This window comes from Bubalus bubalis, chromosome 3 (assembly GCF_019923935.1).
Source record: "Bubalus bubalis isolate 160015118507 breed Murrah chromosome 3, NDDB_SH_1, whole genome shotgun sequence".
NCBI classification, from domain to species: domain Eukaryota; kingdom Metazoa; phylum Chordata; class Mammalia; order Artiodactyla; family Bovidae; genus Bubalus; species Bubalus bubalis.
The window spans coordinates 21,831,827-21,849,909 of record NC_059159.1 but is presented as its reverse complement, the minus strand read 5'-3'; the positions used below and the strand labels follow the sequence as shown (position 1 = coordinate 21,849,909).

The 18,083-nt window shown below is 41.5% G+C and overlaps 1 protein-coding gene across 1 annotated transcript; it reads right to left on the bottom strand.

Moving 5' to 3' along the window:
- Positions 1 to 200: 200 nt before the first annotated feature.
- LOC102395335 (keratin-associated protein 3-1) lies at positions 201 to 831 on the bottom strand. The gene has a single exon (XM_006043360.4). The coding sequence runs from the start codon at positions 759 to 761 to the stop codon at positions 465 to 467; it is 297 nt and encodes a 98-aa protein (XP_006043422.1). The 5' UTR covers positions 762 to 831; the 3' UTR covers positions 201 to 464.
- Between the last annotated feature and the right edge of the window lie 17,252 nt (positions 832 to 18,083).

Genomic DNA, 18,083 nt, shown 5'->3' with positions numbered 1-18,083 from the left:
CAAAAAAATAACCTGCTGAATTTTTCACTTTTCAGCTCATCACAAAGAAGCAGTATCTAATTTTTCAATGATTCCACCATGAGAGCTCTCATTCTGCTGGGGTAAATCTTGGGCAGCATGATGAGCTGCTGTTCAAGTTTAGGTAGGCATTTCACTTTCCCTAAGAAGAAACACATGAACAAATAATCACAAAGCCGTACTTGCTAGGTAAGAATGAAGTTTATTGTTGAATAGTCAAAATGGTTCATTTCCAAAGAATAGTGATATAATCTAAAAGACAGAAAGAAGGTCTCCAATTCTATCCAAAAGAAGAAAGAATCAAGAAGTTGGGCAAATGCATGAAAACACTGCCCAGGCTATTGGGATTGATTTAATTTGATGTAGGTAGTAGTGGGTGTTGAAGGCCAGACGATGCATTTGGACTTGAGCAGCACATCACTGAACCTGTGCAAAGATGTGGCTGCTTAACAGCAGGGCTCGCAGACATTGTCACAGCCAGGCTGAACGAAGGTCGTCAGGTTGATCCCACTCAGTCCGGGAGTGGGGTGGGAAGAGTTGAGCAGCCAGCAAGTTGGCACATAGGTATCAGGCACACAGCAGGGTGGGGGGCAGTTGTCACAGCAAGTGGGCTGGAGGAGGCTGATCTCGTGTGGGCAGGTGCTGGGCAGGCAGACTCCACACCGACAGAATTTGTCCGAGGAGCAGATGGTGGTGGCGGGACCAGTGGGGACGCTGCAGCAGTAGGGGGCACAGCAAGCCATGGTGTCAGGAGCTGGGTTTTTGTTGGGTTGATGAGAGAAGTCTCTTGGTGTCTCGATGCTTCTGTCTTCTCCGCTGGCTCTTATATACCCACCTCCCAGGGCGTCAGCCTATTACCGAGATTTTTCCCCCATGTTTCAGTTTATAGTTATCTCCATAAAAGCATCTAATTACTTAAGTGTTTATTACTTAAGGCATACTCCTCACCTCACAAAAGGAGTTTAGATTGTTTTGTTGTCAAATCAGGGCTCTTAACATTGGCTGTTTGCCACTGCATGGACATTTCATTTCAGTCTTCAAAGGTACTGAGTTATTATCTTCTAATTATTATACATCACTAATAATGACCTGGCATGCTAGGTATCTGCAGATTGTTTTCACATTTTCTTGTCTACTTTTCAGATGGAGAGAGAGCTAAGCTTTTCAACTGCTGTTCTACCAGAAACCAAAGATTCTTTATGATGATTAAGCCTTCTGGCTGAAAAAGTGATACTATTTTAAGATTTCACATGGCTCCAAGAGACTGCGTGAACAGATGGAATCAACAGGGAAAGAGATTCTGGTTCTGTGTTAATGATCACTTTTTTTTTTAACAGAGCTGTAACAAATTATTTGCTCTCCATTCCCTTCATTTGTGCTTTGAATGAAAACTTGTCAGGGGCATGTAGGTGAGAGTTCAGATCTCCACGGGTGACAGTGATGGAGGCCCTTTAAAATTCTATCCAAACATGTTATGAATTAATATTATTTATGGGGATTTCTTTGGAAGGAATGATGCTAAAGCTGAAACTCCAGTACTTTGGCCACCTCATGCGAAGAGTTGACTCATTGGAAAAGACTCTGATGCTGGGAGGGATTGGGGGCAGGAGGAGAAGGGGACGACAGAGGATGAGATGGCTGGATGGCATCACTGACTCGATGGACGTGAGTCTGAGTGAACTCCGGGAGTTGGTGATGGACAGGGAGGCCTGGTGTGCTGCGATTCATGGGGTCGCAAAGAGTCGGACACGACTGAGCGACTGATCTGATCTGATGGCACCCAAACTAATCATATTAGGCCATTTAGAGGCTAAGTGGTGCAGTAGTTCCTAAAATGAGTTTCATGAACACTTATTTCAAAGAACACTAAAGGGTTCTCTGGTAAATAAGTTTGGGAAATACTGAATTCTTTGCTGTCTTGACCTTTCAGAGCCTTTAATATGCTAAAGTGCTTTTCGACTTTTCTTTCCTTCTTTTATTTAAATTTATTTGGCTGTGCCAGGTTTTAGTTGTGGCATGTGGGATCTAGTTTCCTGACTAGAGATGGAGCCAAGGCCCCCTGCATTGGAGGGCAGAGTCTTTACCACTGGACCACCAGGGAAGTCCCATGACTTTTCAATAAAGAGATATAGCATGTATTTTTTTCCCAACTTATTTGATCATAGAATCATTTTTATTTGTTAGTTTTCATAGATTAGTGTTCTATGGAGTACACATGGGGAGATCTCCCAGTTACATTTAAATCACTAGAATCTTAAAAATAAAATTATTTAAATAAGTAAAAGCATGAAACTTAGAATGATATTTTAGCATTCCTTTAAAGGAGGAAAAATATTAAAGTGGTAAATCTTTAGAAATATTTTCCTTTGAAATCTTTTTAAAAATATTTTTTCTTGACTGATCTTCAAGCAAAATGACTCAGCCTCTAAAATGAAGTAGAAAATTGTACAACACAGAGGAGTCAGAAGCTTAAAGAGATGCAGATTAATACAATGAAGGATCCAAAAGCTACTCAACACGAAAACTGCTTTTATTTTAGCCATCTTCTTACTAGAATGATTTTATGATTTTGGATCACTCTGCTAGAATTGTTTGCCGTCCACATGACTTCAGTAGGTATCACTCAAACACTCATTGCTTGAGCACCTGCTGTAAGTCAGGGATTATGCAAAAAAGATGCAAATATTTTCCTGCCATTGAGGAGGCCATAGAAGAGGTCACAGAGAAGTAAACTGACGAAGGACAGACAACACACGTTGTGCATCCGGGTTTTCTAGATAAGATGTGGGAGTTTAGAGGTTGGAGCCCCTGCCTTTCCCTGGAAGATCTGGGGAGCCTTTGGTGAAAATGGAACATTTATGTGGGTCTTGAAGAATGAACAGGAACTTTACAAGTAAAAGGGAATAGGAAGGGAATTTCAGCAAGTAAAGTAGAGAAACAAAATGCCATGGTGTTTTCTTGGGATGGCAAAAAGTGTCAGCTGGTTAAAGCACAGATTTTGAATCTCCTGTAGGGAGGCACTGGAGGGGAATCACGAGATATAAAGCTGCAAAGGTGGCTTCTCACCACAGTAGGAAGAATTTGCACTGTGCTTAAGTGTCCTAAACTTAGGATTCTTAATTTCATCTTGTTGACAATGGACATTAAAAGTTTTTGAACATGTATATGGCATGATTGGATTTGTGTTTTAGAAAGGTGAGTAGTTTCTGGTGTAGGCTTAATATCATCATCATCATCATTGCTAAGTGTCAAGCTTTGTGGTTTACACATACTCTATGATTCTCACCAAAGCTTATGACATATGCAGTATTACTCTCCTTGCCATTTGCAGATGAGGAATCCAGGGCATGGAGAGGTTAAGTAACTAGTAAGTGAGTAAGTGAAGGAGCTGGCATTTGAAGCCAAGCAGTCGGGCTCTAATTGCCGTGCTCTTAATCACTATGCCATATTCCCTCTCACTGTGGGCGTGTTCTAATGAGAGTGAAGAATGCCCTTAAGGTTAGTTGTGCATAAGAACAGCGGGAGGATGGGACCAGGTTATTGAAGTTCTTGAGACCGTAAGATTTTAGAACCTATTTTCTTAACCAACATACTATACTGTAGAAAGGAGACAATTTGAAGATAGGAACAATGGTTGGGAGCTACTTGAATACCCTGAAGGAGTGATGAGGAGGGCATGATTTCTGTCCTTAGTATCATAATTGGTGGGAACAGAGAAAAGGGGATATATCTGGGATTCCTCCTCACATCAGTTTTCTAAGGTCCACTATTTGGTGGGGGGGGGGAGGTATACCAGTTTCCACGATAAAGCAAATATTCTTTTTAAAATTAACTAGAACATTCTAATCTTACCCTCCACTAATAGTTAGCATTTATTGAATACATACCATGTGCCAAGCATAGTGCTAAGTATTTTATGCACATCTTCTTCCTTATTTCTTACACCCTGATGAGGTCAAAACAATTACTACACCCATTTTTCAGATGTTAAAACTGAGAGCTAGCAAATGATGGCTCATCTAACAGCATACTTCACACTTATTAATAAAATTAGTATTCCGTGGAATTAACTTTTATATAATTATAAATTATAGTCATTCTTTTTTTTTTTTTCATTTAATAATTCATTCAGCAAAACATCTAGCACCATGTTAGGTGCTAAGCACATTGACATAAACAGGTCAGCTAAGGTTCTTCTCGTCATGGTGCTCATTCTAGTGGAGGATACAGATAACACAAATGTAAACAGACGAATAAATAAGAACTGCAGACAGTGACAAATGCCTGAAGGAAGTAAACCAGAGTAATGTGACAGAGTGATTGGGAGATAGTTCAGGGAGTGTACCTGCTGTGATTAGGTGGTCAGGGATGGTCTTTGCCAGGTGGCTGGAGTATAGAGAAAGGGAAAGGTTGAGATCCACAATAATGAGGTAGGTAGGCACAGGCCAGGAAGGACTCCAGTATCCTTGCCTGGAAAATCTCATGGACAGAGGAGCCTGGTGGGCTGCAGTCCATGGGGTCGCAAAGAGTCGGGCACGACTGAGTGACTAACACTTAACACTGCAGAGTTTAGATCTTATTCTAAGGGCATTGAGAATCTACTGGATAATTTTCAGCAGGGAGAGATCAGATGAGAGTTGTGTTCTGTAGAAAAGGAACTGCAGCAGGGCCACAGTGGGAACGGGTGGAAGAAGTGCGTGGTCCAGGGGAGAGGATGAACGGGGATGCCAGTGCTTGATGAACTAGTGAGAGGTGGTAGAGTCTGGGAGGTAATTTTGAAAGTAGGGATGGTAGGTCAAACTGATCAAGGATCACGTTTAGGTCTCAGGTTTTTCTCCTAGGTGAGAGGCCACCTGAACCAGAAAGCTGCTGTCTGGAGTAATAGGGGAGAGGGTCTGTGATGAACTCAGAGTGGGAACTGCAGAAAGGGAGCAGGGCTGAAGTTTGGAAGCTCCAATACAGAGATGAAATACGTGCTTGCCACCAACTTCCTGGACTGTGATAAAAGATCAGTATTATGTGTGTTAGTCACAGTTTGTTGTGAGTCTGTGTGTACCTTACTAGCATCCGCCTCCCAACAACTCGGTGCATTTCTGGGTTGCTGTCGGGAAACCCCTCCCAAGACAGTACCTCCTGTAGGCAGGGATGTCAGTGGTAGGAGGGTTCACACTTCATGGCAACCCAATTTTCTTGACGCCCAATGAAGTGCTTCATCCCTTCACAAAAGCAAGATATAGATATCTTTCCAATTTGTCATCCTAATAAAAATGCTTGCAAGTAAAAACACTTGGTCTTTACTTCCTGAATTGCAAAATCTTTAAAATTTCTGGAAACTCCTTTATGACATGGGTTGGAAGAAAGAATGACTGGCATCAGGACTGCCATTGATGTCAATCTTTTAAAACATTGCAGAAAGTGTGCTGTAGGAAAAAAGCAGATTAGCCAAGATGGCACGGTCAGGCTCTCATGCCCCATGGCCTCTTGCTCTTGCCCCACATTTGGTAAATAATGATTGTGTAGGAGCTGAGCTCACTTGGCAGCGCTGCGCATGCGCGTCATGAGGCTTATGTAACAGCTGAGCTCACTTATAGGACTGCGCATGTACACCAGGTACTCGTTTCGACTTGGGTTACTTCGTGTGGGACACCTGGAGCCCTGGCTGCTGCTACACTGGGGCTACATTGAGTGACACCATGATTATGTTAGATGAGGTTGTGTTAGAGCTCCACTATGGCTGTGCTTAGTTGTTCAGTCGTGTCCAACTCTTGCGACCCCATAGACTGTAGCCTGCCAGGTTCCTCTGTCCATGGGATTCTCTAGGCAAGAATACTGGAGTGGGTTGCCATTTTCTTTGCCAGGAGATCTTCCCAACCCAGAAATCGAACCCGGGTCTCCTGTATCGCAGGCAGATTCTTTACTGATTGAGCTACAGGGGAAGCCCCTTAGCCGTTATGGCTATGTTATGGTTATATTCTGGCTACTGCTATGGCTGCTGCATCAGCCAGGAGAGAGACTGTGTTATGGCTGCTTTGTCAGCCAGGGGAGATTAAACTGTGTCTGCAGTTCCTACGGTTCCTTGAGTCTCCTTCCAGCCTCTGAGCTGGCGCCTTGCCTACCCTGGATTCAGTGAACAATAGTGCAGACAGTGTGAACAGCAAGACAATTGGCATAGTTGGCAGCATACCCAGCAGGCAGGGGAGCCTGAGGCTCCACCGGATGGAGGAAGCCAGTGGCTATGAGATAGCATGTGGTCCCATGTGGCTGCGATCCTCTCCATGTGGGCTCCAGTGTAAGACTGGGAGGTGGTAGACAAGTCACCAGATAGCAGTGAAAAATCATTAGAGGCAGTGAGTTCCCATTTGCCGAACAAGGTGACATGGACTGCTGCTGCACCCATGGGGTGGATTTCCCTGGCTGCCCTGAAGGTGAATATGCCTCTCCATGATGCCATGCCGGTGCTCAATGTGTGGAGATGCTTGGAAGAACTAGAGCAACATATATTTGCATCAGAGCAGAACCCCGTGGCCCTGAAGAACCCAGCATCTCTGACAGTGAGGCAGTAACTGAAGGTGACAATGGACATTATGAGACTGTGGGTCCCTGCTTGGCAGTGAGGCCTGTTGTGCAGCAGAGAGTGAAGGATGAGCAGTCTATGGCCCAGGGGAGACATCCTCAAGAAACCCCCAATGTGACCGAGCATGACATATCACCCATATACTCTGGCGGAGTTGGTAGACTTGGGTATGCAATTTTGTCAAAAGCAGGGTGAACCCTTGGCAGCATGGCTCTTGAAACTTTAGGACACAGAGGTGGACAGTATCATATGTGTTGGGGATGAAATAGAACGGTTGGCATCTATAACCACTCACTCCTCATTGAGACAAAAGTTTCAGAATGCTAGGTGGCTCATGCAGGGTGTGCCTAAACCAAATGTACATCCTCATGGAATGAATCCCCTGGTGGCTCAAATGGTAAAGAATCCGCCTGAAATGTGGGAGGCCTGGGTTTCATCGCTGGGGTGGGAAAATATCCTGGAGGAGGGCAAGGCAACCCATTCCAGTATTCTTGCCTAGAGAATCCCTATGGACAGAGGATCCTGACAGGCTACAATCCATAGCATTGCAAAGAGTCAGACATGACTGAGAGACCGAGAACAGCAGATGGAATGGATTAACGCTGCCATCCATATCGTGTGGTCGAACACAGGAGAGCTCCCGGATATACTGTGAGTACATGGCATACCTATGCCAAGTTGACCCAAGTGGTGAGAGAACTGGGCATGAAGCAGTAAATATTTAACCCAAATACCCGAGGCCCATATGACAAATGTTTTACTGGTGGCATTCGAGGCACTAGTTTGAACAATACCCTGTCTACCATTTTCAGATCCCTGACTGCTATTCTTGTGCCCTTTGTGGGGCACCCTATCTATAAGGTGACCTCGATGGTGGCTAGCCTTGGAGAAATAGAGGGATGGCAGTGGGCAAAGGGGATTAGGTGTGTGAAGACCCCAAAGGGGGCCTGGACTGGTAGGGGCCCAAACTGGGTAATGAGAATGCAAACGGGGGCTGATTTGCTGGCAGCAGAAGTTGACAGAAATAAAATGGGTAGATAGCCCAATGCTCTGCTTCTGGAGCTGTGGGGGCAACTGAGACCAGAGCAGCAGTTTGCTAAGTTTGAGAGGCACCCACAGTGGGAGATGCGGGTGGTTCAGCTGGAGGATTGAATGGCACCCGAGGGTGTTCCTTTGGATGACACCCTTTTCTGCTTTGAGTGGAGCTTGGACCAGGGTGCCTTTCTCGGGGGCCCGAGCAGGGACCAGAGGCCCCATGTGGAGCTTTCAGTTCACTGGTTGCTGGGTAGTGTGTGGAGAGTGGTGGCCTGGTTTACACCGGGGCTGAATGAAGCCTTGTTTGTGGCAGGCCGGAGCAGTTTCCTGATCCTAGTGCATGCACTGATGGCTATGATGGCCAAATGGTTAAGATAAAGGCTGTGTCCTACGATACAGGTTTGGAGCAGGGTGCTGTGAGGACTGTGTCCTGTGATGTGGGTTTTCAGTGGAGCAGGGTGCTGTGAAGCCTGTGTCCTGTGGTGTGCTGCCGATTCCTGGTTCTCTTGCAGATTTGGAGCAGTGTGAAGGCATTTGGAGTCTTGTGGGTAGGCTGTGAATGCCACAGGAACCCCCTTTTTTTGGGCATGGGCCCAGAACCTATGGGGGTGTTTTGGGGGTCCTTGGTGGAAACCCGCAGGAACAGAGTTGTCCCTGTGGAGGCTTTCCTGCGGTTTCACAAGGACAAACGGTGGACTGAACTTGCCATGGAAGATAAAGGTCCTCTACATGCACTGGGTGGCTCTTCTAGAGACCCTGAAGAGGTGGAGTGTAGGGAAAAGAGCAAATTAACCAAGATGGCATGGTCAGGCTCTCTGGCCCCCTGGCCTCTCACTCCTGCCCCATGTTCTGTAAATAATTATTGTGTGGCAGCTGAGATCACTTGTAGTGCTGCACATGTGCATCACAAGATGCTCGCTTGGACATGGGTTATTTTGTGCAGTGCACCTGTATGAGCTTCACCATGAACCCCGGCTGCTGCGACATTGGGGCAGCACCATGATTATGTTATATGATGAGATTATGCTACGGCTTTGTTATGGCTATGTTATGGTTATGTTGTGGCTACTGCTACCACTGCTGCATCAGCCAGGAGAGACCTGTGTTATGGCTCCCATGTCAGCCAAGAGAGAATTAACGTGTCTGCAGTTCCTATGGTTCCTCGAGTCTCCTTCCAGCCTCTTAGCTGGTGCCTGGTCTACCCCGAGTTCAGCGAACAGTGTGGACAGTATAAACAGTGAGACAGTTGGCCCTTTGAGCAGGGTCAGCAAGACAGTCCACTTTGCTCTTTGATGAGCATGTAGGCAAAGAATTCTGGGTTTGGGTTAAATGGTGGGCTATGAGGGCCCTTTTTCAGTTGAATAAGAAGATATTTTTTAGCGTGTGACTATAGTCAATCTGGGATGACTCAGACGGTTAAGTGTCTGCCTGCAATGCAGGGGACCTGGGTTCAATCCCTGGGTCAGGAAGATCCCCTGGAGAAGGAAATGGCGACCCACTCCAGTACTCTTGCCTGGAAAATCCCATGGATGGAGAAGCTTGGTAGACTACAGTTCCTGGGTCGCAAAGAGTCGGACACGACTGAGCGACTTCCTTATTCTCTATAGTCAAGACTTGATAACTGTACTGAGAATTATCTCATTACATCTGACATATATCCAGCAGATGGTTGGAAATGATAGCTTCTCATATTCTGCTATTTTTGTTTCCTCAGCATTAGATATATTCAGAAATACAAAGGAAAAACATCATTTTTCTTTTAAAGGCCATGCATTATGCTAATCTCTAACTCTCCCTGTGGTAGAGGCAATCTGATAAGTAATTTTGTTATAGAAAAGGAAGAAAGTATATAAACAAGTCACACATTATGCAACTGTCAATCCCATAAATTATTTTGTATTATGTAATGATACACTGATTTTGTATAAAATTAAAGACAAGTAATTTTGTCAAATAGCTTTACTATGAAAAGGATTGTCAAAGATTTTCATATTTACTTTCTGGGGAATCTGGGACATATTATAAAATGCATCTTCTATGGAGAACTTTGGAAAAAAGAAAAGAAAAAGACTGGTATAATTCTTTCTAGATTTTTAACCTGCACTGAAAATTATTCTCAAATTGATTTCATTCAAATGGAAACAATGTGGTTTTGCCACCTGAGGACAGATGATATTGGCTATATTTGTGCATGTATATATGACCTAACCTGGCGGAGAGCATGGCAACCCATTCCAGTATTCTTGTCTGGAGTATCCCATGGACAGAGCAGCCTGGCAGGTTACAATCTGGAGGGTTGCACAGAGTTGGACATGACCAAAGTGACTTACCTCACATGCATATGACCTAAAGGAGGTGGCTCTTCTGCCCTGTCTCACGTGAACACATATGTTCCCATTGCAACATGCCAGAGTGGCTCTCACAACACTCACCCAGCATGGGCCAGCTTCTGTTGGAAGTGTTGCCTATTTTTCTTGGGCATCTTAGGTTTTCAGTTTAATTCTCATGTATTCTGTAAGATATAGAATATGCAGGTAGTAACAGAGAATTATATGTAGTTAAGTAAGTAAAGTCGCTGAGTCGTGTCCGACTCTTTGTGACCCCATGGACTGTAGCCTGCCAGGCTCCTCCGTCCATGGGATTCTCCAGGCAAGAATACTGGAGTGGGTTGCCATTTCCTTCTCCAGGGGATCTTCCCCACCCAGGGATCGAACCCAGGTCTCCCACATTGCAGGCAGACGCTTTAACCTCCGATCACTCAAGGAAAGCTAGCCTCAAATTTAGTTAAGTAGTTAAGTAAAGCCTAAATATATTTGCTGACTAACATTAACCTCGCAGTTAATGGGGTCACAAAGAGTCAGACACGACTGAGTGGCTGAACTGAACTGAACATTAACCTGACTCAGAAAAAGAATGTTCAATGAAACTTAAATGCCTAATATATGCCAGGCACTGGGAAAATAAAAATTTCATGCTACTATGAACAAAACTTACTATAACAAACATAACAAAACTACTATAACAAAAATTACTATGTCGACTATTGAAATATTTAAACTTAATCACTCTATAGTAAACCTTAGACTTTTTTTGTCCTTGGAATTATTTGCTAATAACAGTTGTATCTTATGATTTTATTTTGAATCAGAGATGTTTTTGTTCATTGGTTAGACAAATTTTAATACGGAATTGAATGAAATAACCACTGGTTTTCCAAAGAGCTCCTACAGTACTTGAAAAAAATTTTAATTAAGAGAATTAATTATGTATTTAAATACTAGTAGATGACAGAGAAGGCAATGGCACCCCATTCCAGTACTCTTGCCTGGAAAATCCCATGGACAAAGGAGCCTGGTAGGCTGCAGTCCATGGGATCGTAAAGAGTCGGACACAACTGAGCAACTTCACTTTTACTTTTCACTTTCATGCATTGGAGAAGGAAATGGCAACCCACTCCAGTGTTCTTGCCTGGAGAATCCCAGGGACGGGGGAGCCTGGTGGGCTGCCGTCTATGGGGTCACACAGAGTCGGACACGACTGAAGCGACTTAGCAGCAGCAGCAGCAGTAGCAGCAGCAGACATTATGACTTTAAAATATATTTTGAATCATTATCTGAGTTTGCTAAATATACAACTGGTTTTTATAACATCAGCAAACACTTAGGTAGCTTTACTATATAACAGATACAGTTCTAAGTGCTTTACATACATTATGTCACTTAATTCTTACGACAACCCTATGAGGTTGATATTAAAGCTATCCTCTGTTTTATAGATAAGTAAAACTGAGACAAAGAGAAGTTAAATTGCCTAAGGTTAGTAAGAGGTAAATAGTGGAGTTGGGATCTGAACCAAGGCTGTCTGGCTTCAAAGTCTGTATTCTTAATTGCCATATACTAATATACAATCTCTCCATTATTGGTTGTTATATTTTCAAGATTAAATTAATAATTTTATTTCAACCCATCATTGTTAAGCATCTGCTATTTGCCTTGCACTGTGCTAGGAGATTTGGAGCATTCAGGGTTGAGCAGGAGATAAGTGTACTCTCAGGTAATTTAGATTATAGAGGGGTTCATTGGACACATAGGACTTGAACACAAGGCAGTGCAGTTATTCCATCTGTAGTGAACAGCAGCAGTAAATGCACAGAAATGGAAGAGAAAAAACTGAAAACAAGAGGCAATGAGTAGTGCAGTGCTTCTAGAAAATAATTATGTGAGATAAAAGCTAAATACAGAGAGTCTTGACTCCTGGGATGAGGAGTTTGAACTTAATTAGGTAGATTATTGAAAGACGCTGGTAATTGTTTTTCTAAAGCAGGGAAGTAATTTTATTAATCCCCTCATATGTAAAATATGGCCATCACATTGATGACTCTTTTAAGACTAAATTAAATAATGCATTAAAATATTTAACAGTGTCTGGAACATAGTAAGTGCTCCAATGGTTCTTATAGGTGTGGTACTTATTATTAAGTAAGCTGAGGGAAGCTGGAACTCTTTTCTCATCATTTTAGGTATTCTCTTCATCCACTAGTGAAGTGATCTGGAGGTAAATCTGGAAATATAGCTTTCTAGTCTCTTATGTCTGAAAAGTCTTCTGCCTGTTCATAGTCTTCACTATGATTTTGTAACAAGTAGCAACTCTACCACCACGAAGGAAGGACTAGTGGCTTGTTATTATGGGACCGTGAGAGACTCTTGGAAAGCCGTGTCTGCTTCTCAAGTACCTTCTGCCATCTTGCCCGTCTATGGATTCAATCATCCCAAATCCCTGGTAAGATTTACTATTTAGAGTGACCAGTGCAACATCTCTGTTAGCTTGAGAATCAAATTTGTCCCATTCTCTATTTCTCATTAATATCTGTGATTTTTGTGAAGGGATGATATTCATATTTAAATCTGGTTAGACACTTTAGCTAGGGAATAAGATGTGTTGGGATAGTTTGTAATCATAGTTAGTCAGTGTTCTTCAGTAGAAATTTGGCTTTTTGATCAGTTGGGAAGAAGTGTTTGAAAAAAGAAAAGTACAGTTTTTACTTTGGAACAGATACAGTTCTAAGTGTTTTTTATATATTATGTCATTTAATTCTTATTACAGTGCAGATGAGTTGGATAAAGAAGGACCAACCAACAAACTGGAGTAAAATATCATCCTGTAAAGTCATCTTTGAGTTTTCTCAGCCTTTTCCCCACACATGAGTATTCGGATATTGATGTTACAGTCCATGGGGTTGCAAAGAGTCCAACGTGACTGAACTGAACTGAAATGATCCTTCCAATAGTCAATAGGATTTTTTGTTTCTAAGGACATACACTGAAATCAAGAAGAGGAAGAGGAAAAAAAAAACACCCTAATTTCTTTAGCACCTGCCATGTGCCAGGCATATCACTATTGATAAACTTATTTGACAGTCATAGGGACACTATGAGATATTAGAATGCTCATCTGGAAGACAAGATAAAACAGTACTTCTGAGAAGCTACAAGATTTGTCTAAGGTCACAGTCAGTCAGTCAGTGGGTAGGTTTGGGATTTTCAATTCCAGTCTTCTGATTCCTTTTCTCATCTTGCTCTCTGTCCTTTCCTACAGTTAAAAGTATCTTTAGAGTAATCAATATGTAGAAAATACACTTGAATAGAACAAGTTTTTTGTTTGGCTTAGTTCATGTTAACACATAAAACAACATATTGGTTAATATTACTCCTAGTCTCAGCAGTTGATTCACACCAACTTCTGTTCCCAACTTTGTGTGACTCTCTCCTTTTTGTCTTTTCTGTTCAATAAAACAGTAAGTGATGGGGTGAAGTTTCAAAATACTAACCTCAGAGTTTCCTCAATTCTCTCTTTAGGTGTCTTACATTGTCTCTCTCCTCTCCCCACTCACCACCACCCTGGAGGAGAACCATGAATTCCTCCTACTTTTAGCTCTTTTGTGACTAAATTTCTGTCATCTTTGACTCTTCTCAAACTTCTTCAAGTCCCCTGATCTCAGTTTCTCTGAAATCCTGAGTTCTTTCATCTTTTCTTCCCACAGTGTCATAAACATAGGATCCTTATTTTTTTCCTTCTAGATTTAGAGGCCTCATCTTTTGAAGAAATGAGTACTATCTTGCATGCATCCTAAGTCACTCAGTTGTGTCTGACTCTTTGCAACCCCAAGACTGTAGCCCACCAGTATCCTCTGTCCATGGGATTTCCCAGCCAATAACATTGGAGTGGGTTGCGATTTCCTCCTCCAGGGGATCTTCCCAACCCAGGGATCAAACCTGTGTCTCCTACGTCTCCTGCATTGGCAGGCAGGTTCTTAACCACTGAGCCACCTGGGAAGTCCGAGTACTATCTTACAGATGACATAATTGCATTACTTTGCTCTGGCCATATCCAAGAAACCTCTGATCCTTCTGGTAAAAGATCTGATTTGTCTCCTTTACCTAAAATAAATACAATATTAAAAAACCAAGAGACCAAATGTCTTGAAATGTTATGTATTAAATATTAGCCATTTAAAAGCCAGACATTTTGATTTTGGGGATCAGGTAGTATATCAATCCTGTTTCTCAGTCTCATATTTATAGTGCAGAAACAAAGAAGGAAAAAAAGGAATGTGCTAGAAATGAGAAGATTCAATATGGACTAATACTTGGGGCTTTGAATGAGTCTCTCTCAACCTCACAAAAACAATTTACTTAACACTCAAATCCCGTCTTATCCAAATCTCATATGCTTCAGTTGATGTGATGATTCAACATTTTCTCCCTTGCAGCTTCTCAAAATCCCTTTCTGTCCTTGGGCTTTTAAAACTGATTTTGCTTATTGTCACTTAATAGGATAATCATGATGGAAAGCAGATTTCATAGGTCAGAGTTACGGTTTTGGAGATAAGTCTGTAATTTAAAAAGGGCAAAGTTTATTTACATGGAGGATTTAGGTGAAACTTACTTATCTACAGAACTAACTGGCACTAAATAATCTTTCTAGTTCCTCCACCAGATTCTCTCAGGCTTGAAATGCTGTAATTCTCTGGCTGTCACCTCCAAAGCTCAGAGACTAATTTTTTCCATAATTGTCTACTATGATTAAACAAAGGGAGTAGGTGAAAAGTCTGAACAAATGGTTCCCTAAATAATGTGAAAATTTAAAGGCATTATGAATATAACAGGGTCCAGTCCAGATTTATTATTTGAATTGAGTGGATTTTGTATGAAAATTTTCATTTTATTTTTAAAAATTTTATTGGAGTTTAGTTGATTTATGATGTGTTAGCTTAAGGTGTACAGCAAAGTGAATCAGTTATATATATATATCTCCACTCCTTTTAAGATTTTTTTCCCATATAGGTCCTTATTAGTTATCTATTTTATATATAGTAGTGTGTATATGTTAGTCCTAATCTTCCAAATTATCCCTTCTCTTCTTACCCTCTGATAACCCTAAGTTTTCTTAAATTAAGTTGTTAGGTAGCTAAAAGAATAAAACAGAGACATTGAGATAGTATAAATGTAGGAAATTCAGAAATCCGTAGGAATATTTTCTTTGAAAGGAAAAGGGAAAAGAATTAAAACTTAGAAATTTAGAGAGGAGGTCATACAAGGCATTTTAGGGACCTGACTGGTGCTGATGACTCTAAACTGCAAACCAAATTTAGGTGCTGCAATGGAAAACATCTGTTGATACTGGAGTGAAGAGAAGTTACTGGGGTCATAATCCTCAGAACCACCAGCAGAGAGGAAGCCCCAGTTAAGTAGAAGAAAGCAAAAAGAAAGGAATCATCCCCTCTTCCTCCAGCTTTGCAGTTTTCCTCTGTCACCCTCTAGTGGCAAAGCCTGGCACAGAGCAGCTGGTGAAGCCGTAATGAAACTGGCAGAGCCCTATCACAGCATGGCAAAGCTGAGTATTGAAGGGAGGGTGTGAAGCTGAGAGATAACAACTTCACAGCTGGCATAGAGAACCCCACAGCTCCCACAACAGCCATCTTTAAATCAGTTGAATCTCCCTACACCGGCTTCTTAATTTCATTGTCTCTTCATGAGCTTTAGAGTCAGAGTTTGGTTCACAGTTCAGATTTTATGTATGAGCTGTGTGACTATAAGTAAGCTATTTAAACCTCATTTATTTATTTGATAAAAAACACTTTATTGAGATACAATTGACATATAAAAGCTATACATTTCTAATATACATATCAAAGCTATAAATATATCCATTCCAAAAATTTCCTTCTGTACTTTTTTGTGATAACAAAACTTAATGTCTTTCCTTTCACTGAATCTATAAGTATAGAGTACAGTATTGTTAACTATAGACCCTGTAGTGCACAGTGGGTCTCTAAGAATAAATGAAACTTCAAATAAAGAAGTTCATTCATTTTGCATAAGTGAAACTTTTGCCACTTGACCATCATCTCCCCAATTCACCCACCACCAACCTCTGGTAACAAGCATTCTACTCTTTACTTCTATGAGTTTTGATTCATCATATATGTGCTATCATCTGGTATTTGCTCTTCTATGTCTGGCTTATTTATCATAATGTCCTACAGGTTCATTCATGTTGTAATTCACATGATTTCCTTCTTTTTAAAGGCTGGATAATATTCCATTGTATATAAACACCACATCTTCTTTCTCCATCTGTTGATGGACATTTAGGTTATGTCCATGTCATGGATACTACAATGAAAGTGGGAGTATAAATCTCTGAGATACTAAAACCACATCTTAATAAAATAACCAGTAGGTCTCTGAAGACATCAAAGAGAAAGTAAAATTCACCTGGAGAAAAATGAAAATGGAAAGACAGTGATCTAAAATCTAAGTCACACAACAAAAGCAGTACTAAAAGTGAAGTTTATAGTGATATAAACTAACCTCAGGAAACAGGAAAAAATTCAAATAAACAACCTCTCCATATACTTAAAAGAACTAGAAAAAGAACAAACAAAACCCAAAGTTAGTAGAAGGAAAGGAAAAATAACTAGCATGGAAAGAAATGAAATAGACACTAAGAGAAGAATAGAGAAGAGCTGATTCTTTGTAAAGATAAACAAAATGGATAAACATTTAGCTAGACTCAGAAAAAAGAGGGCTCTAATAAATAAAATCAGAAATGAAAGTTATTTCCTTCACCCCTCTTCATACAAAAGTTGTATATATAATAAGATAAAACAGCTTTAAGACTCCAACTATCAACCAGACATCAGAAGACTTAGCTAAGGGTTGGTCCAGGTCCTCCCATGGCTGGCTGTATGGCCAAGGAGCTCTCAGGACTGGTGTCAGCCCCCTGGTAGTCAGGTAAGTCCCTGTAGCTAGTTGGCTAGAGGGAGGATTTCAAAACTGCACTTGGTAGCATTTGGGGCAGTTCTCCAAAATGCTGCTGTCAGAGTCTATGTTTCCAGGGAGTGTCCCAGTTGCCTCCTGCCTCCCTAGGAGGCTCTCTGAGATTAGCAGGTAGATCTGAACCGTGCTCCTTTCAACTTAACTGCCTCTGTGCTGGGACTTGGATCATGTGAAGTTTTGTGTTCACCCTTTCAGAGCAGAGCCTCTGTTTCTGACTGTCCTCTGGCTGTCCTGTTCTTGAGCTTTGTTGGCCTTCAAAGCCAGATATTCTAGAGATTCATCTTCCTAGTAGAGGACCCCTGGCTAGGGAGCCCAATTGGGGGCTCAGACCCTTTGCTCCTTGGGGAGAATTTTTGAATTGTGATTGTCCTCCCATTTGTGGGTCACTCACCTGGGGGTTTGGATCTTGACTCTACTACATCTCTGCCCTCCTACCCATCTCATTGTGGTTCCTTCTTAGTATATTTAGTTGTAGCAAATCTTTTCTAGTCTTCAGGTCTTTCTCACCTGAAAGTTATTCTATAAATAGTTGTAATTTTGGTATGCCCATTTGGGAGAGGTGAATTTGGTTTCACTGGTGGATCAGAATGGCATTTTGGGTCTCTAGAATTTAGTGTCATCTCAGTGTCTAGTAATCCTTGTGGTGGGCAGAATTTTGATCTCCATGACCTCTGAACCATTGTTTTAGGCCCATGAATTTGTTACTTTATAGTATAAAAGGGACTTTGCAGATGTAGTTAAGGTGACTAATCAGTTGACTTTAAAATGTGGACAGTGTTCTGGATTATCCGGATGGGCTGAGAGACAATAACCTAACAACTGGCTCAAAGAAGGAACATATTCTGAAGCCCAGAGCTTCCAAAATAGCTATCTTAAAAATCTACTGAGCCTCAGCATGCTTTTATTTACATCTAATTCCTAATTTTAGTCTCTGTGAATTTTGGAGTCAGGCAGAATTGAGTTCTGATTTCAGTTTTCTCGTTTTCTGTTTTGTTTTTACTTATAAGAATATGTGACTTAAACAAGCTATTTAGCTTTCTTTATATGTACTTTTCTCAGCTACAAGACAGAATAACAATATCTACTTCACAGGATTGTAGTAAGTATTAAATGAA

Excerpts from the sequence above, each read along its gene's own strand:
- LOC102395335 (XM_006043360.4), bottom strand. The coding sequence starts at position 761 with ATGGCTTGCTGTGCCCCCTACTGCTGCAGCGTCCCCACTGGTCCCGCC.